This window comes from Desmodus rotundus, chromosome 4 (genome assembly GCF_022682495.2).
Source record: "Desmodus rotundus isolate HL8 chromosome 4, HLdesRot8A.1, whole genome shotgun sequence".
NCBI lineage: Eukaryota > Metazoa > Chordata > Mammalia > Chiroptera > Phyllostomidae > Desmodus > Desmodus rotundus.
In genome coordinates, this window is record NC_071390.1 from 64681034 (window position 1) to 64701830 (window position 20797).

General features: G+C 36.3%; 1 protein-coding gene across 3 annotated transcripts in view; it reads left to right on the forward strand.

Annotated features, from left to right (window-relative positions):
• The window catches only part of BMPR1A (bone morphogenetic protein receptor type 1A), a 175402-nt gene that overhangs the window by 112504 nt on the left and 42101 nt on the right, over positions 1–20797 (forward strand). For all 3 annotated transcript variants that reach the window (XM_045196188.3, XM_024561298.4, XM_024561299.4), the window contains one exon: positions 19209–19427. In XM_045196188.3, coding sequence (XP_045052123.2) covers positions 19361–19427 — 67 coding nt within the window. In that variant the 5' untranslated portion in view covers positions 19209–19360. The remainder of the gene's footprint in view (positions 1–19208; positions 19428–20797) is intronic.

Here is a 20797-nt window from a genome sequence, read left to right on the forward strand (position 1 = left end):
CTTTTATTATATTGAGCGAGATACGATCCCTCTTATTTCCACTTTGCTGAGATTTTGTATTATAAATTGGTGCTGGATTATATCAAATGCATTTTCTACATCTGTTGATAGGATCATGTGATTTTTATCTTTCATTTTCTTTATGTGATGTATCACATTTATTGATTTGTGAATATTGTACCAACCTTCCATCCCTAGGATAAATCCCACTTGATCATGATTTATGATCTTTTTAACATATTGCTGGATGAAGTTTGCTAATATTTTGTTGAGGATTTTAGCATCTATATTCATCATAGATATTGACCTGTAGTTTTCTTTGTTGTGTCATTGTCCGGTTTTAAAATTAGGATAATACTGGCCTCTTACAAAGAACTTGGAAGTCTTCTGTTGTTTTGCATTTTTCAGATTAGTTTGAAGATAGGTGGTGTTCTTTGAATGATTGATAAAATTCGCCTGTGAAGCCATCTGTTCAGGACCTCTCTTTGCTGGGAGTTCCTTCTACTGCTTCAGCTTCATTAGTTACTAGTCTACTCATGTTTACTGATTCTTTCTGATTCAGTTTTGGAAGATTGTTGTTTCTAGAAATTTAATTATTTTGCCCAGGTTGTCCCATTTGTTGGAATATAGTTGTTCATAGTATACAAAGGTTCTTGTAATCCTTTGTATTTCTGTGATATCAGTTGCTATTTCTCTTTCATTTCTGATTTTATTTCTTTGTATTCTCTCTTTTTTGTGATGAGTCTGGTTAAAGGTTTGTCAGTTTCATTTTTCTTTCTGAAGAGCCACCCCCTGGTTTCATTGATCTTTTGAACTGTTTTTTCTAGTCTCTATGCCATTTATTTTTACTCTGATCTTGCTTATTTCCTTCTTAGTCCAGGCTTTTCCTGTTCTTTTTCTAGTACTTTTAGGTGTAGGGTTAGATTGTTTATTTGAAGCTTTTCTTGTTTCTTGAGGTAGGCCTGTAGTGCTATGTATGAACTTCCCTCTCAGATCTGCTTTCATTGTGTCCCATAGATTTTGGTTTGTTTTGTATTCATTTTTGTTTGTTTCCTGGTAATTTGTGATTTTTTTCCTTTTTTCTTAATTATTAAGTATATTTTATTGATCTTTTTTTCTTAGATGAGACCCTTTAACCTTTCATATAATAATGGTTTGGTGATGATGAACTCCTTTAATTTGATCTTATCTGGGAAGCACTTTATCTGCCCTTCCATTCTAAATGAAAGCTTTGCTGGATGGAGTAATCTTGGATGAAGGTCCTTGCCTTTCATAACTTCCAATACTTCTTTCCAGCCCTTTCTTGCCTGCAAGGTTTGTTTTGAGAAATCAGCTGATAGCCTTATGGGCACTCCTTTGTAGGTAACTCTCTCCTTTCCTCTCGCTGCTTTAAGATTTTCTCTTTATCTTTAGTCTTGGGTAACTTAATGATGATGTGCCTTGGTGTGTTCCTCTTTAGGTCCAACTTCTTTGGGACTCTCTGGACTTCCTGCAAGTCTATTTCCTTCACCAGATTGGGGAAGTTTTCCTTCATTATTTGTTTTCAAATAAGTTTTCAGTTTCTTGCTGTTGTTCTTTTCCTTCTGGCACCCCTATAATTTGGATATTAGAACATTTCAGGTTGTCCCAGAGATTCCTCAGTGTCCCTTCATTTTTTTTGAATTCTTGTTTCTTCATTCTGTTCCAGTTGGATGTTTATTTCTCCTTTTGTTCCAAATTGTTGCTTTGAGTCCTGGTTTCCTTCCTGTCACTGTTGGTTCCCTGAGTATTTTGCTTATTTCATTTTGGGTATCTTTCATTTATTTTTTTCATTTTTCAGCCAAGCTCAATCAGTTCTGTGAGCATTTTGATTACCAGGGCTTTAAATTCTCCGTCAGATAGGTTGTCTTCCTCCTCATTGCTTAGTTCTCTTTCTGAAGCTTTGTTCTGTTCTTTCCATTTGGCCCATATTTCTTTGTCTTGGCATGCCTGTTAAGTTGTAATTTGTGATTTCTTTCTTGATCTCATTGATAATCATTATTTAATAACATGTATTTAGCCTGTATGTATTTGAATGTGTTTTAGTTTTTATTATTGAGGTTGATTTTTAGTTTCATACCATTGTGATCTAAGAAAATATTTGATATGATTTAAGTCTTCTTGAATTTGTTAAGACTTATTTTGCATCCTAACATGTGGTCTGGTCTATCTTTGAGAATGTTCCATATGCACTTAAGAAGACTGTGTATTCTCTTGCTTTTGGGTGAAATGTTCTGTAAATATCAGTTATTTTTCTTGTTGATTTTTGTCTGGAAGATCTACCCTTTGACTACAGTGAGGTGTTAAAATCCCCTACTATGATTTTATTGCTGTCTATCTCTTCCTTAAAGTCCACCAAGATTTCCTTTACATATTTAGGTGCTACTGTAGTGGGTGCATATATGTTTACAAGGGCTATATCTTCTAATTGGGTGGATTCCTTTAGTATTATAAAGGACCTTCTTCATCTCTTGTTATGACCTCTGTTTTGAAGTCTATTTTTTCATCTCCATTGGCATGGAATATTTTTTTCTATCCCTTCATACTCAGCCTGTGTAAATCTTTTGTTCTGAGTCTGTTCTAGACAACATATTTATATGGGTTATGTTTTCTTATCCATTCAGCTTTCCTATGTCTTTGGATTGAAGCATTTAATTCATTTACATTTAAGATTATTATTGATAGGTATTTATTCATTGGCACTTTTTTCCAGCATGCCTATATTCCTTCCTCTGTGTCTTTTTCTTAAAGGAGTCCCTTTAACATTTCTTGCAATGCTGATTTGGTGGTAATGAACTCCTTTAGCCTTATTTTTTTTGTCTGTGAAGCTCGCTATTTCACCTTCAGTTTTAAATAATAGCCTTGCTAATAAATAAGTAGTCTTGGTTGCAGGTCCTTGCTTTTCATTACTTTGAATACTTCATGCCAGTCTCTTCTGAAGTATTTCTGTTGAGAAATCAGCTGACAGCCTTACAGAGCTCCCTTGTAGGTAACTATCTATTTCTCTTTTGCCACCTTTAAGAGTCTTTGTCTTTAAACTTTGCCATTTTAATTATAATGTGTCTTGGTGTGGGTTTCTTTGGCTTTGTCTTGATTGGACTCTCTGTGCTTTCTGAATTTGTGTGACTTTTTTCTGTACCAGGTAAGGGAAATTTTCTGTCATTATTTCTTCGAACAGGTTTTTTATCTCTTGCTCACTTTATTCTCTTCCAAGTACCCCTATAATGAAGCTTTTGTTGCGTTTCATGTTGTCCCAAAGTTCTCTTACATTATCCTCATTCTTTTTAAGTCTTTTTTCTTTTTGTTGCTCTGATTGGGTGTTTTTCTCTACCTGTCTTCCAAATCTCTTACTTGACCCTCTGCTTCATCCAGCCTACTTTTAATTCTCTCTTTTGTAGTTTTCATTTCAGATATTTTTCATTTCCTACTGTTTCTTATTCATGGTTTCTATATCCTTTTTCATGCTGATTTGGTTTACTAAGTTCCTTGTAGTTCCCATTAAGCTCCTTTTAGTTCTTACTAAGTTCCTTGATCATCCTTATAACTGTTACTTTTAACTCCAGGACTGATAAATTGCTTGCCTCCATTTTATTTAGCTCTTTTTCTGGAGATTTCTCCTTTTCTTTCATTTGAGGGTTGTTTTCTTTTTCTCTTCATTTTAGTACTTTCTTTGTGATTGTTTTTATGTATTAGATAAAATTGCTTTGAGTCCCAGTCTTCTGTTATGGCTTACGTAGTAGGATACCTGTAGGACTCAGTGGTGTAGTCTCCTTGATCTCCTGATCTGGATGGTTAGGAATGTTTCTTGTGTGGATTCTGTGGGCTTTTCCATTGTAATTGGATCTTGATTGCTGTTGGCCCATTCATGAATGGGTTCTCACCTCTGGCTGGGTGACTGACAGGCTCAACCCCATCCAAGTCATGAAAGCTGTTGCACAGGTGTGGTGTTGAGGTAGTTTCTGCCCATTCTTGGTTAAGTCTCCTCTTCAGATAGTCTTCAGTTGGTAATTTAGGGTGCATGTTCCCCAATTTAATTTTATTTCTCGTTTGGTCCTGGGAAGAGGTGCAAGAAGGATCCTTCTACTCTGTTATCATCTTGTGACCCTCTCTTGTGCACTTAATATTGAGGCCCCTTCTGACAAGTATAAAACATATAAATGCATCATCTCTGTATAAATGCCATACTAGTTTGTCTTTCTTCTCTGTGTTTGGAAGTGTTGATGGTGTAATGTAAGAAATGTCCAAACTTGTAGAGAATTTTTACGAGGTTTGGGTTTGTGTGTATGTGTGTGTTTTAAGCCAAACTGATGACATGTGCCTGGGAAGCAAGATCTCAAATGCTCAGGAGAAAAACAGTTTTCAGTTTCTTTTATACATTTGAAATTAAGGAGAGAACATAGGGAAGATTATATGGAGGTGGGAGAAAGCAAGATAGGGATTGGATTACAGAGTATGTAACAAGATTATGTGCTCTCTTGAGAGTGGCTAAGGTGTATTTCAAAGGTGTGTTAACCTAGATACACAGAAACAATGGACAGGGTTTGCTTAAAACCTTGCATTAAAGAAGTTATAGGCCAAAGTTGAAGGTTTGATCTCTGGTTAGGGCACATACAAGAAGCAACTAAAGAAATGCATAAATAAGTGGAACAACAAATCAGTGTTTCTTTGATTTACATACACACACACACACCCTATATATCCCTCCCCCTTTTCCCTTTTCTTGCCCCTCTTTCTCAAATCAATAAATAATTTTTAAAAATAAAAATTTATATGCCTGGGAAGGACTAACCACCAAGACCTGCCTAGTCGGAGTTTATTATCTGATCACCCTATGAGGTTACACACAGTAGAATCCCACTTTCTTACACTGAATTTCCACTTGTGTTTGGAACAGTAGTTTTGGCACAGAAGGAAAGTGAAAGGTTTTGAATGAAAAGGGGATGATTGAACAGAAATACAAAAGTTAAATATGTTAAATTTGTTTTGAGTAAATAATTGAGCATTGGGAAAAGGTAAAGTGTAGTTGGAAAGTGATTTCAGGGGTATTTATGAAATTAGTGACTTCTAGGTGATGAAGAAATGGCAGTTAGAAATGTCTTTATAAAGTGAAACTTAGCCATCCCTGCTGTAGGTCAGAATTTGCTAGGTGGTTGGTCCTCTTTGCTACTTTTTCAGACTTTCAAAGACCTCCTTATGAAGGTCTCACCCATCACAAGTTCCCACTGCATGGACTCCAAGGCAGGCTTTTTGATGAGATTCCTGTGTCTTACCACAGATACACTCACATAACTATTTATTTAAGCATGTTATTTTCTTAAGGATTTATGTTTAGATTTTTGTGAAATTGTTTTTTACACTGATATAAAAATAACCACGAGTAGATTTGCTCCAGTCATATGTGTATATATTAGTTTGGGGTTTAATGGGGTTGGAGGTTAGAAATGGGGGTGGATGGGAATGGATGAGTTGCTTGTTAAGGAAAAGGACAATATTCCTATGCTAATCCAAGGTCTGGATAAGGAGTAAAGCAGCCATGCAAACAATGATTGTGGAGCCAAAAAGTCTGCAGTGAGTCCAAGCCTTCTCAGAAAGCTTGTCAGACCCGGCGCCTGGAGCTGCCTAGGGGGAGGGACCTCTGGAAGCTGGGTCTTTTCTTTACTGCTTGATGGATTTGGCAGCTGGCCAGCTTGTTGAAAATACCCAAACCTCACTACTAGAAAGTAAAAATTAAGGGTGGGGGATTAGCTGGAAGAGAAAAGAATGACTTTAGTCTGTTTTTTCAGTTGACCTCAGCCTTTTCCGTTTTTTTTTGTTTTTTTTTTTCTTTTCCTGATTGAACTATTGGTTCAGCCTTCTTACTCTCAGGAAAGTTTTAACATTTTTTACTTTATTCTTGGTGTTATTTTCCTGAAGAAGAAACTGCACCTATCTGCAAAGGAAATTTATTTAGATGTCTATTTGCACTATTTAATTTATATAATTATATTATAATTATAAAAACAGTTAATATGGTAGGACAAATAAAGGGAACATCATTGGCATTTATGTTATTAGTAACAACAATCACAACAGTAACAACTGACACCTGTTACTTATCAAATGTTTAATACTGAGGTAGGCGCAAGGTACTAACTCATTTGGGTTAGTAATATTATCTCCATTTAGTGGCTAAGGAAAGTGAAACCTATTTAGCTTGAGCAAGTTTTCCAAAATTACATAGCAGATACATAGATACTAGGTACTATACTATACTATATATTATAATATACTAGATACTAGATACTAGATATACTATATATCTATAGTATATAGTATATACAATAGATAATATACTATACTACATACTAGTATACTGGATACTAGATACATAGATACTAGAGCTGATACATAAAACTTTCCAGGCTGAGGAAACTATACCCCTACCCATTCAGTTCTTCTGTGGGTCAAATAATTCAAAAGACATACAGACAGTTAATAGGAGAAAATCAAATTTTAATACATGCACAGGGAGAATTCATTTAAGCATAGAAATTCCAAAGACAGGCAAAATGGTGTATGTATGTTATTTTGGGTCAAGGAGGTAGGCAATTTACAAGTAGAGGGGAAAGAGCAAACATTTGGTAAACAAAGTCTTTAAAGGCCACCAGAAACAGTGGTACACAGAGGGAATCTAGCAAACAAGTTTTTGCTTGAATCCTCCCTGTATGCCACACTTAATTCATATGTACTAAGGTGAATATACTAAGGTTTCCTTCCTGAAGCAGGTTTCTCTATCAGAATATCTTTAGGTAGGTAAGAGGGAAGAAAAAAAAAAAAGCCATCTTCTTGAGTTTGTTTAACTTGAATTGTTTTCAGCCTGAAATAATTTCCATGCCAGGTGAACAAATTTTGGGACATTCATTCCTCACCTCCGTAAAACCAGTGGACTGCCATCAGAATTCACTCTCTTAAATTTGCCAGGATATTATATAAAAAGTGCCCTTTATCTAGGATACAAAACTCATGTGATATTTTTTAAATACATAGTTTAAAAGGGCCAATGCCAGGGTGCAGAACTAGTGGCAGTTTTTCCCACATAAAAAAATGAGCTTTGAGGATCCAAGATGGCGATGGGGTAGGTGGAAGCTACATTCACCTCCTCCTGGGAACAAACTGGAATTACAACTAAAATACAGAGCAAGCAACCTGAATAACCAACTGAAGACTAGCTAAAGAGAAGTCTTAAAACGAACCATTTACATAAGAAGCCACATTGAGACCTGCGGGAAGGGTAGTGACATAAAAAGGGTTGGCCTTCCACATCCACGGGTAGGGGCTGAGATTCCAGAGGGATATCTCAGCTGCAGTGATTTCCCGAGGAGCTCCCCAGCCCAGGCAACAATAGCTAGCGGGGAAGAGACACCCACATAACATCTGGCTGTGAAAATCAGTGGAAATTCTGTCTGCCAGGGACAGGCAGTGGTCTGCTAGAGACATAGGTGATCTCTTAAAGGGCCAACACACAAAATCTTGTTTGCAGCTGCTCACCTAAGGCTTTGGTGGAGGGAGGGTAGAGCAGACTAGAGTCACCTGAGAAGAATCTGGGGTTTGTGCCTCTGGAGAGGAAGCTGAAGGGACATCTGCCAGGATCCCTGTGCCGAGTCCCTCTCCGACACAACAAATAGCATCTTTCTTAAATGGCACACTCTCCTCACAGCATCAAGCAGGGGGAATGCAATAGCTCTACCTTGTGAATTCCCTGTCACCCCACCCTGAGGAACTCATGACCTGTTGAGGAATCAGCTGCTTGGTGTAGAGGTCTCAGCAGACTTAGGGTGTCAGTGATTAAGTTCTGTGGCTTTGGGATAGGAGCTATTCCCACTACTTTCATGAAACCTGCCTGACACCTCACCTTCGTGGGAGATCTGCTAGCCCCACCCTCTACGCTCCCAGAAGCCCCACCCTCTGGACTCATGGTAGCTCTGCCCTGTCCAGGTCTGGGCAGAATCTGGGATAGGCTGAGTTGTGTTCCTTAGGAGCGGGGGCTACACCCCCAACTTCCCCTACACCTGACAGGCACCTCCCAACTCCCAGTGGCCCTGTGCTGCTGAGATCAGGCCCTAGCAGAATTTGGGACAGACTGAGTTGTGTGTCTCTAGGACAAGAGAAATTTTTCCATCACATGCCCAACCCATGCACAGCCTTCTGTTCACATGGCCAAATCTTGGTCTGTTTGGACTGATAAACTCTCCTAGCCTCACCCTGACTACTCTATAAGACACCTGTCCCACCACAAAGGTCTGCATACACCCAGGGGGTAGCAACTAGACTTGGTTATGCCCTGGGACATTTGCTGAGTAATCTTAGATCAAACTCTGGCACAAAGTTTAAACCTGTATGGATCTGGTGATCACCCTGGCCCATACCTGATGACTCACTGAGAACCTTTCACATGCAACTCAAGTACTGGCAGAGGTTCCTTGAGTGAGTGAGCCTAACAAGCAGCCCAAAGGTAGAGGCACATCTTGGTGTTCTTTAAGACTTTTGCTGATCTGCACCTGGTGCCAGTGCTGGTAAAAGCTATCCTTGATGTGCAGCTTTGTTCTTACCATGCACACCCAGGCCCAGCAGAGGCATTCACAAACTGTAAATTGTTTTGTAGCTCCAAACAGGTTGCCCAGGAACAGTCACAGGCAGTGTCTGACTTTGGTCTGCACTCAAGTCCCTCCTAAGAGGCCCCAGAACCAACATATCCAATGACCAGCTTGATACAACATCAGAGCAGGATTGAATTAGCTGCATTAGTGGAATATCCAAAGGGATATTTCAGCAGGCACCAGAAGCTTCTGAGACAAATTCAGCTCTAAGTGGTCAGCACCTACACAGTAGCTTGTACACTGTGGTAGGCTTGATAACCATAGTCAGTCAACCTGAGGGTCAACTCCACATGTGAACAGGCCAAAAGCAGTCAAGACTCAATTCCAACAGGAGTGCCCACGTAACCCACCCAAGGGTCATTCCTGGAGTAGGTGAGTGAGGAGACTATGCCATGGAGTCTAACATGACACCTACTGCATAAGGCCGCCCTACCCAAACTGGGATTCATATGTACCTAATATGTAGAAACACACATAAAGAGGCAGCCAAAATGGGGGAACTAAGAAACATGTCCCAGAATGAAAGAACAGGAGAAATCTCTGGAAAGAGGTAAATGAAATGGAGGCAAGTAACTTACCAGATAATGGAGTTCAAAAGAATGCTTATAAGGATGCTCAAGAAACTTAGAGCTGTAACAACATGAAAAAGGATATAGATACCATAAAAAAGTCAGAAATGGAGAATATAATATGTGAAATGAAAACACGAGAAGGAATAAGCAATAAGTTGGATGAAGCAGAGGCTCAAATCAGGGATTTGGAAGACAAGGTAGCAGAACACACACAATCAGAGCAGCAAAAAGGAAGAACGATTTTCAGATTGAGGATAGTTTAAGGCTCTCTTGGGACAGCATCAAGTGAACCAAAACCTGCATTATAAGGTACCAGAAATAAAAAGAGCGAGCAAGGGATTGAGAAGCGACTTGAATAAATAGCGATGGGAGACTTCCCTAACTTGATGTAGGAAGTACATACAAGTCCAGGAAGCACAGGGATTCCCAAAGAAGATGAACCCAAAGAGACCACACCAATATACATCATAATTAAAATGCCAAAGGTTAAAGACAAAGAGAAAATCTTAAAAGCAGCAAGAGAGAAGCAGTTACCTACAAGGGAGCTCCTGTAAGACTGTCAGCTGATTTTTCAACAGAAACATTTCAGGCTGGAAGGGATAGGCATGAAATATTCAAAGTGATATAAAGCAAGGATCTACAACCAAGACTACTTTTAAATGATAGCCAGCAAAGCTATCATTCTCCTTTAAAATTGAGGAAGAAATAAAGAACTTCCCAGACATGAGAAAGCTAAAGGAGTTTGTTACTAACAAATCAGTATTGCAGGAAATCTTAAAGGGCCTTCTTGAAGAAGGCCTTGAAGGCCTTTCTTCTTCTTGAAGAAGAAAGACAAGAATAAGGTTAAAAGAATAAATGGCAATAAATACATGCCTATCAATAATCACTTTACTTTTTTTTCAAGATTTTATTTATTCATTTTTAGAGAGAGGGGAGGAGAAGGAGAAAGAGAGGGAAAGAAGTATCAATGTGTGGTTGCCTCTCGCATATCCTGTACTGGGGACCTGGCCCTGACTGGGAATCAAACTGGCAAACCTTTGGTTCGCAGCCTGCACTCAATCCACTGAGCTACACCAGTCAGGTGTATAATTACTTTACTTTAAATGTAAAGTAATTAATTAAAGTAAAGTACAATAATTACTTTAAATATAAATGGCTTAAATGCTCCATTAAATGACATAGGGTAGCTGAACAGATAGGAAAGCAAAACTCAGATATATGCTGTCTACAAGAGACCCACCTCAAAATGAAAAATACATACACACTAAGAATAAAGGGATGTGAAAGGGATATTCCACGCACTTGGAAATGAAAAAGAAGGTAGAATAGCAGTACTTATATCTGACAAAATAGACTTTAAAACAAAGGCTATTATTAAGAGACAAAGAAGGACACCACATAATAATAAAGGGAGCAATCCAACAAGAGAATGTAACTCTTATAAACATTTATGCACATACAGTCATAGTAAGGGACTTAATCACCTCACTGACATCTTCCAGACAGAAAATCAACAAGGAAACAGCAGCCTTAAATCGCACACGAGACAAGATGGATTTTTTATCTTCAGAGCATTTCACTCCAAGGCAGCAGTATATACATTGTTTTCAATTGCATGTGGTACATTTTCTAGGATAAAATCCATGTTAGGACACAACACATATCTGTAAATTTAAGAAGATTGAAAATGCGTATTTTCTTGGATCACAATGGCATAAAACCAGAAATCAACTACAGTGAAAACAAACTCAAAAACATTCAAACACAAGGCTAAATTGCATGTTACAAAACAATGAATGGATGACCAATGAGATCAAGGAAGGAATAAAAAATTACCTGGAAACAAATGAAAGTGAACACACAATGTAACCAAAAATCTATGGGACATAGCAAAAGCAGTCATGAGATGGAACTTTGTAGCATTACAGGCCTATTTCAAGAAGAAAGAAAAATCTCAGACAGTCCATCCCTATACATAGAAGAACTAGAAAAAGAACATTGAGAAAAACCCAGAGTAACTGGAAGGAAGGAAATAATAAGATCAGAAGGGAAATAAATGGTGTAGAGCCAAAAAAACCCAAAACAATTCAAAAGATCAGTGAAACCAGCAGGTGGTTCTTTCAAAAGATGAACAAAATTGATGAACCTTTAACAAGACTCATCAAGAAACAGAGAAAGAGAACCCAAAGAAACAAAATCAGAAATTGAAAGAGGCAAAGTAACAACAGATAACAGAAATACAAAGGATTGTAAGAAAATACAATGAGTAACTATATCCCAACAAATTGGACAACCTCAGTGAAATGGACAAATTCCTAGAAACATGCAGTCTTCCAAAACTGAATCAGGAAGAATCAGAAAGCATGACTAGACTGATAACAACTAATGAAATTGAAGCAGTAATCAAAAAATCTCCCAGCAAACAAAAGTTCTATTTAGATGGCAGATTTTACCAAACATTCAAAGAACTGACACCTATCCTCCTCAAACTTTCAAAAAGTTCAAGAGGAGAGAAGCTGTTTTTTATAAGGCCACCGTTATACTTATTCTAACACTAGATGAAGACACTACAAAGAAGGAAAATTATAGGCCAATATCTCTGATGAATATAGATGCTAAATCATCAACACTATACTAGCAAATTGGATTTATCAATACATTAAAAAGATCATATACCACCCTGGCTGAGCAGTGGACTCAGTGCTGACCTGTAAACCAAAAGTTTGCTGGTTCAGTTCCCCATCAGGGCACATGCGTGGGTTGTGGGCCAGGTTCCCATGGGGGATGTACAAGAGGCAACCCAGGCGATGTTTCCTTCACACATTGATGTTTCCCTCTCTTTTTCCCTCCTTTCCCCTCTCTCTAAAAATAAATAAAATCTTAAAAAAAAATCATACACCATGACGAAGTGGTTTTATTCTGGGGATGCAAACTTGGTACAATATGTGCAAATCAATGTTATATATATATTAAAATGAAGGATAAAAATCATATGATCATATCAACATATGCAGAAAAAGCATGTGATAAAATCCAGCACCCATTTATGATAGAAAGTCAGCAAAGTAGGAATAGAGTGATCATACTTCCAACACAGTAAAGACTATGTATGAAAATCTTACAGCCACCATCATACTCTGCGAGCAAAACCTAAAAGCATTTCCCTTAAGATCAGGAACAAGATGAGATGGGGATGTCAGCTTTTACTGCTCATATTCAACATAGTACTGGAAGTCTTAGCCACAGTGACCAGATAGGAAGATCAGATAAAAGACATCCAAATTGGAAAGGAAGAAATAAAACTGTCATTTTTTCCAGATGACATGACATCGTACATTGAAAACCCTTAAAGACTCCACCAAAAAACAACTAGATTGAATACATGAATTTGGCAAAGTAGCAGGATACAAAAGTAATATCCGTAAATTGGTAGCACTTTTATAGACCAATAATGAACACTCAGAAAGAGAAACTAAGAAAGCAATTCCATTTCATATTGTAACAACAACAAAAATAAGGTACTTAGGAATAAACTTAAGCAAGGAGTTAAAGACCTGTACTCCGAAAACTATAGGATATTGAAGAAATAGAGGAAGACACAAACAAGTGGAAGCATATACCATGTTCATGGATTAGAAAAATTAGCATCATTAAAATGTCCATACTTTCCAAAGCAATTTATAGATTCAACGCAATTCCTATTAAAATACCAACAGGGTATTTCACAGATCTAGAACAAATATTCCAAAAATTTATATGTACTCATAAAAGAGCCTTAGTAGCCTCAACAGTCTTGAGAAAGATTAACATGGTTGGAAGGATCACAATAGTGGATATCAAACTATACTGAAAAAGCCATAGTAATCAGAATAGCCTGGTAGTTGTACAAGAACAGGCATGTAGTTCAGTGGAACAGAACAGAGAACTCAGGAATCCATCCAAGCCTTTATAGTCAATTAATACTTGAGAAAGCAGGCCAGAACATACGATGTGGTAAAGAAAACAGTTTATTCAGTAAGTAGTGTTGGGAATATTGGATTGGTACGACCAAAAAATGAAAGTAGACCACAAAGTTACCCCATACACAAGAATAAATTCAAAATGGATAAATGACTTAAGTTGTGAAACAATAAAAATTGTAGAAGAAAATATAGGCAGTAAAATCTCAGACATTTCATGTAACAATATTTTTGCTGATACATCTCCTATAACAAGGGAGACAAAGGAAAAATTAAATCTGACTACATCAAACTAAAAAGCTCACAGCTAGAGAAACCATCATAATGAAAAGGGAACCCACTGTATCAGAGAATATATTTACCAATGACACATCTGTTAAATAAGGGGTTAATTTCCAAAATAAGGAACTTAATTCAATACCAGGAAGACAATCAAATTAAAAAATGGGCAAAGGATTTGAATAGATACTTCTCCAAGGAGGACATGCAGATAGCCCATAGACATATGAAAAGATGCTCAACATCACTAATCATCAGAGAGATGCAAATTAAAACCACAATTAGATATCACCTGACACCTGCCAAAATGGCTATCATCAGTAAATCAACTAACAACAGTTGCTGGCAAGGATGTGGAGAAAATGGAGCCCTGGTGTACTATTGGTGGGAAAACAGATTGGTGTAGCCTCTGTGAGAAGCTGAGGTAGATACCTGAAAAAATTGAAAGTAGACCCAGTGATTCCACTTCTGGGAATATATCCAAAGAAACCTGAAACAGTAATTTGAAAGAATATATGTGCTCTTAAGTTCATTGCAGCATTATTTATAATAGCCAAGATTTGGAAGCAGCCCAAGTCACCATTAGTAGATAAGTGGACAAAAAAGCTGCGGTACATTTATCCAGTGGGATGCTACTCTCAGCAATTAAAAAAAAAGAAGAAGAAGAAGAAAAAGAAAAAAGGAAATCTAAGCTTTTGCAACAGCATGGACATACCTGTAGAGGTATTATTTTTAATGAAGTAAGTGAGAGAAAGACAAATACCACATGATTTCACATATATGGAATCCAATGAAGAAAATAAACTTGCAAAATAGAAATGGAGTCATAGATACAGAGAACAGACTGACAACTGTTAAAGTGGAGCAGGAAGGGGGTCTGGGGGAAAAGGGGGGAAGGGGGAAATATGTTAATATATATATCCAGTTAGTTCTTTTGGACTATTTATCTTATACTTTTATTGTTATATTCTGACTTAACTATGGTTTCTAGACATCTGTTTTTGATTGACTATGCAATAACTTACAGTAATTAGGCTTTTATTATTTCAGCAAATTTCTCATAATGACTGTATTATAGCAACTACCTATTGCTGCCCAACATTACCCCAAAATTTAGCAGCTTAAAGCAACCAACACTTCCTGAAGATGGGCAGTCTGCCAGGGCTTAGCTGGATTGTTTTAATTCAGGGTGAAAATGAATTGTGGTTTAGATGTCTGTGAAGCTGCTGCAGTCACCTAAAGCTTCTTTGGTGCTGATGGATCCATCCATGACCAAGGTGACTAACTCACTTGGCTGTTGGCATGAGGCCTGGGTTTTTTGCCACCTAGGCCTCTCTCTGAGGCTTCTTGAATGTCCTTATGACATTTAAGCTGGCTTCCCTCAGAAAGAGTATTTCAAAGAGCAATCTGAAGTGCCTTTCAGAAGCTAGCCTCCGAAGTCACATTCTGTTGTTTCCATTTTATTTGTTAAAAATGGGGATTCATGGGAGGGAATTAGGATCCTCCTTTTGAAGGTTGTATTAGCATTTGTGGACATTTTAGATCATTCAGTGATCTTTCGGTAGATTTTTTTTAACTGAAAAAAATAATCATTTATGAACTATAGTTTGTATTCTAGCTGTGGTAATATAAACTATATTAATATTGTTCGTGATGGACCCTGGACCATGAATTTTTTTATCAGTGAATGCCAAATAAATACATGTGACGTTAATGCTTTTATTAATCTGATTTTTAAATCAACACTGGTGTTCTTGGGCCCTCTTCTTTGTTCTTAGAAGGCCATCTCATACAGAGTCATCACTTTAAACCTTTCTCTGTACAACTGATATAACAGATTTATATCTTCAGTTACAAATGTTTCCTTTAAGGTTCAGAACCAAATGCTCCTTAGACATTCCCTTTGTTCCAAAATTGAACCCCTGACCTCTTCTCATTCCCTTAAAAATCCTCTTGTCCCCACTATACTTACTTGCTCATTCCAGAAATGTAAGGATCTTTGACCCCTCACTTCCCCACATCTAATCTGTTACCAGATCCTACTGAGTCTATTTTTTTTAAGTATATCTTAAATTCAGCCACTGTAGCACTGCCACTACCCTAATGTTAACTACCATCATACCTCTCCTAAACTCCTTACAATACCCTTCTCCCTAGTCCATTTGCTTCTGTTTTTGTCCTTTCTAGTCCATGACATAGAAACCAAATAATTGCCTTTCCATCCCACTTAGATTTAAATTCCAACTCCTTCATATGATCTTGCCTGACTTGGTTTTTGTATTTTGTCTCTTCAACCTCATCTCCCACCACACTACCCCTTATTCTGAACATTGTTCTTTCCTCTTCCCTGCCTCAAGATCTTTGTACAGCTGTTCCTTATGCCTGTTTTAAACGCTCGCTAGCCCCCCTTTTGTTTTTACCTGGCTAACTTTTAGTCTTCAGATCTCAACTTAAATGTCACTTTTCATTATTCTCTTGACCTCTCCATCCAGCTTAGATCACTCACTCATTCATATCCCTCCAGGACCTAGCACTTTTGTTTCTTTGATACTGCAAGTTACAGTTGTATTGTCCTGTTTGATGTCTGAATATCTTGTCTTGTTTGATGACTATGAACTCCATAAAAGCTGGGCTTGTTTTGCTCTCATCACTCTATTCTCTCTAACAGAGAATCGTGCGTATAATAGGCATTTTAATAAATAATAAGTTAACATTCAATGGCAAGAATACTGTTCACACAGGATTTCAGAGTTGGAAGGTATCTGATGAATCATTGAATCAGTCTAGTCTAATTTCTATCATGCCTGTCATGTCATTGACAAAGGTGCAATCATACTTTGTTCCTTTAATACTCTGACAGCAAAGACCTGCAGTCCTTTTAGTTGTATCTCAAGTATAGTCATTTCTCTATCATTTTCATTCCTGTCATTCTTCTCTAAAGTTTTTAAGAGGCCCAACCAGGTAGCATAAAGTAAGGTGGTTACTTACCCTCTTTGATTATAGCAGTGTGCTTCAATCAATGCTTGATAAGATTGCCTCATGTCTTAGCAATTACCATAAGTGCTGATGCAGAGTGAGCTTATAATCATAACATTTTTCTTTTAAAGATTAGGGATTTTCATTGTTAAATTACAAATGAGGTATTTGAGACCATTTTTACCTTTAGACCTTCCTTGACCAATAGCTGTTCTCCACATAAGTTATTACAGGTTTTTTAGTCTATAAAAATTTCTTGCAGATTGGATTGCCATAAATAGCACCTGTTATTTCCTGTGCCAGTCGGTAAGTGTGTTAATAAACATGTATGCAATGAGGAAATTTATATTGAGCACCTACTCTGTACCACCCTCCAAAATACTTTATAATGTGTAGTTTACATTATGTTATGTACATAAAATATCCAGCAGACAATCAGTATAGGGTGGCAGTTAATACCTGGATTCTGGAATCAGATCTTCTTGATTAGAATTAATAGTCCTGCCACTTACCAGCTGTTTGATCTTTGCCAAATTTCTTACTTTATTTATCTCAATTTCCTCATCTGTAAACTTAAATAATAATTGTACCTATCTTATATGGTAGTTATAATGAGTTATAAATATATTCAAAGCATTTATAATGCTGCTGTGAATATATGTTAGCTGTCATCTAACTCAGTTTTCAAAATAATTGTTAATAATATAATTCCAGTTTTTACAGATGAAGAAACTCATCCAGAGAGGTTAGGTTACTTCTTTAAGGCATATCCGGGATTGAACTGTACCCAGAGTAGCAGAGTGACAGATGTTTATGTCACTCAGGAAGAAACCACACATAATACTTTTGCTCTGAAAGGGACTGTGAGTGTGGCGGGTGCTTAGAGTCTCATTGACCACCCCTACAAGGTGCCTTGGTTGTACCTCTAATACAACAAGACCACATTTTAGATTTAAATAAATTGATGAAGAAACTGACACTGAAAGATAGAATCAATCATAGCAACCAGTTTCCTGCCCAAGACTATGAGCTCCTTGAAGCAGAAGTCATGCTCATGTTTGTTTTTATAGGACCTTACACTTATGGGTAATTGTGTACTCAGAAGTGTTGTTGGTGAATAAGTGAGTAAATGAATAAGTAAGGAAAAGTGTTGTGGGGGAGTGAGAGCTAGAGCTGATAAGGGAAGCAGAAACGATGCCAGGGTTTTTGGTGTGGGTGACTACACAGAGAGCTTCACCCTTCGCTGTGATAGCAAGTGGAAGGAGGAGGAGGCAGGTCTAAAGGAGTCATAAGGAAAGTTAGTGAATTTGATTTACACAGGTGGAGTATAATCCTAGTGGAGATATTTAATAGGCAAATAAAAATAGAAAGAGAGACAACAGGGTTGGATATATACTGGAAACTTTTGAATTTGGAACCTGGAACAAGTGTCCCTAGAATCATAATTTTACAATGCTGAATTTTCCCAAGAAATGGTGTTGTCACATTACAGGTGTTATTTTGTAATTATTTTGGACTTTACATTTTACTCTCTCAGCACAATGTATATGGGAAACAAATTAATTTTACAATAGAGAAGTGAGAAATTGCAGATTTTTAGAACTATGCCATATATAAAATGTACAGTATAAATGACATCTCACTGTAAACCTTATTTCCTTAATACTGTAAGTGCCCTTGGAGAGCTAGTAAAAGTGAAAAATTCTTAGGTAGGTGAAATAGAAAGCTAAGGTTATTTATGATAGAAATTATGCCAGCATTGTATCATAAATAAACAAAATCTTTTTCATTCAAGAATAATGCAGGCTGGTCCTAACTGGTGTGGCTTAGTGGGTTGGGCTTCCTCCTGCAAACCAAAAGGTTGCTGGTTGGAGTCCTGGTCAGGGCACGTGCCTTGGCCCCCCTTTGGGGCATGTGAAAGGCAATGGCATATTGATGGTTCTCTTCCTCTCTCTCTCTCTCCCCCTTTCCCTGTCTCTGAAAATAAATAAAAAAATTTTTTTAAGAAGAATTCAGGTTGAAGTCAGTAAAATCAAATTTCCTGAACCAATAGGATGGAAAGAACAATTAGATTCACCTTTATACAAGCTAGCCTTTTTTGTGTGTTACCTGTTTTAACTATTTTATAATTGCTGAATCTTAATTGGAGAGGTTATGTTTCGCCTCATCCTAATTAAAAGCTCAATTTTATTCTAATAAAGTCAGATTTGTAGTATTTTAGAAAGTAATTTTATTTAAGGTACATGTCTGATGGTTTTGCTTTAATGATAATGCATATGGCATATTTAAGTGTGTGATTTTCTAGGTAGGCTTTCTCTTCTATCTATAGAATAAATTATTAGAAAGATTCAAGACATTTTTATCACATCTACTAGGATTTGAAAGATTATTAATATGAATAGTATAGTATTTTAAATTCAGCTTTTCCTGTTTTGCTCTTAATATATTTAGAAATTTTCCTGGTAGTTACAAAAATAACTATTTTAATGCAGCCAGAAAAGACTATCAAGCTTATTTGGTGTATTTATCTTGTTTTACATATGGTTAATCTAAGGTCAAGGGAGGTGATTATCCATTACTAAATTATTTAAACTTTTGCATTATATAGTGCCTTTTTAAAAAAGAAAAAAAAAAACAAAGATAGCTTTAATCTTTAAAGGTGTATTTCATTGTTTAAAGTTATGTTTGGACATTTGTTTTTCTCTTTGTTTTTGAAAACTTAAGAATTCAGTCATATTCATTACCTTTTTCATATTTTTGTCTTTCAGGAGTCAGGAAAAAGCAGTGGAAATTGGAGTCACTATAAAGTCATTAAGACCTTTTACAAGAAAATCCCGTTGAATAAAAATCATTTAAATTAGTGGCATAACAAAACCAGTTATTACAGGTGACAGTGTCCAGGAAACATTAAGATTGAACAATGACTCATCTGTATATTTACATCAGATTGTTGGGAACCTATCTGTTCATCATTTCTCATGTTCAAGGTAAACCAGTGTTCATTTAAGCAATCTTACCTTTTTAAATAATTAATTTCTGTATGTCAAAAAGCAGTTTTTTTCTTACAGCTGCTCTTTCAACATATGTACCTTTTTGAGCAGTTCAGCCCAGTATCACAGCATAATTTTTAACTAAGTAAGCAAAGAACAAATATCCCAAATAATTTTTGAACTTGACTGTGATAGAAATATTTTCAAGTATTTATAAAATCTCAGCCTCTCCGAACTTACTCTCTTATCCATAACATAGGTGTTATGATTTGTAGTGTCAGGTCTTGTGAGGATTAAATGAGATAAAGTATAAAATAAAGTACCTGACCTATTGCCTAAGGTACAGGGTAATTAGATACTTAAGACTTAATTAATGGTAGTTTAAAACTCTGATCTCCTTTAAAATATAATAAGAAATAAATGTAAATAATTTTAAAAATCATTGTTGTTAAATGACTTCAGAAATATAAATGGCACTTATATGTGCTGAATACTAAAATTTCTTCATTAAGTACTCAGTTTTTTTTTTATGACCTATATTTTAATTTTACTCTGGTGTGTTCATAGCTTGGAACTTTCAAACAGGAAGTTGTTGTGATAACTCTTAGGATCAGATGGACTGTATCTGCATATGAGCTTTTTTCCTGTATGATTTAATCAGGACAGTATTTTAAACTGAAAAGAAAGTACTATTTTGCAAAAGGATTTCAGATAGAACTTACTGGACATCTTTATTATGTTAAATTTATTACTTTACAGATTACTCTTTCATGTTTTGTTCATAGTGATACGGATTAATATCTACTAACAAGAAAAAAGATGATTAACGGCATAAATTTTTTGATATTTTCACTTTAAACCATAAACATAATAATGAATTCTGTAGCTTGTTTGTATTTTGTCTTAGGTATGATACCCTTCTTATTACTATGCTCAGAATACAAAGCTCTCTTGTAAAAAGCCATATTTTAAATGAAGTACGTTATTTAATAAAACACCTTTAATTTAGCATCTGTGGTCCTTTTAGCAGCTGTCGTTTGGAAGATGAGTTAAATCAATAACATTCCTATTACCTTACTCCCAGGTAATGTCTATTTGGAATTTACAAAATAATTTATGTAGATCACACAGAGGCAATATAGTATAAGATTCTCATTCTCCACCCTGATTCAGATTGTTCTACAATAAACTTTTTTAGATGAAGTAATTTGGTAATTAATTATCAGGCATAAGTGGAAAATCTTAATTAGAATTATATTTCTCTGATAACAAAATTCGTTATATTTCCTTTCAAAAAAGATTAGTTTGTAAAAGCTTTAAATGGTAAGATAAAAACCTTTGCTCTTAAAGAAAAGAAAGAACTAAAA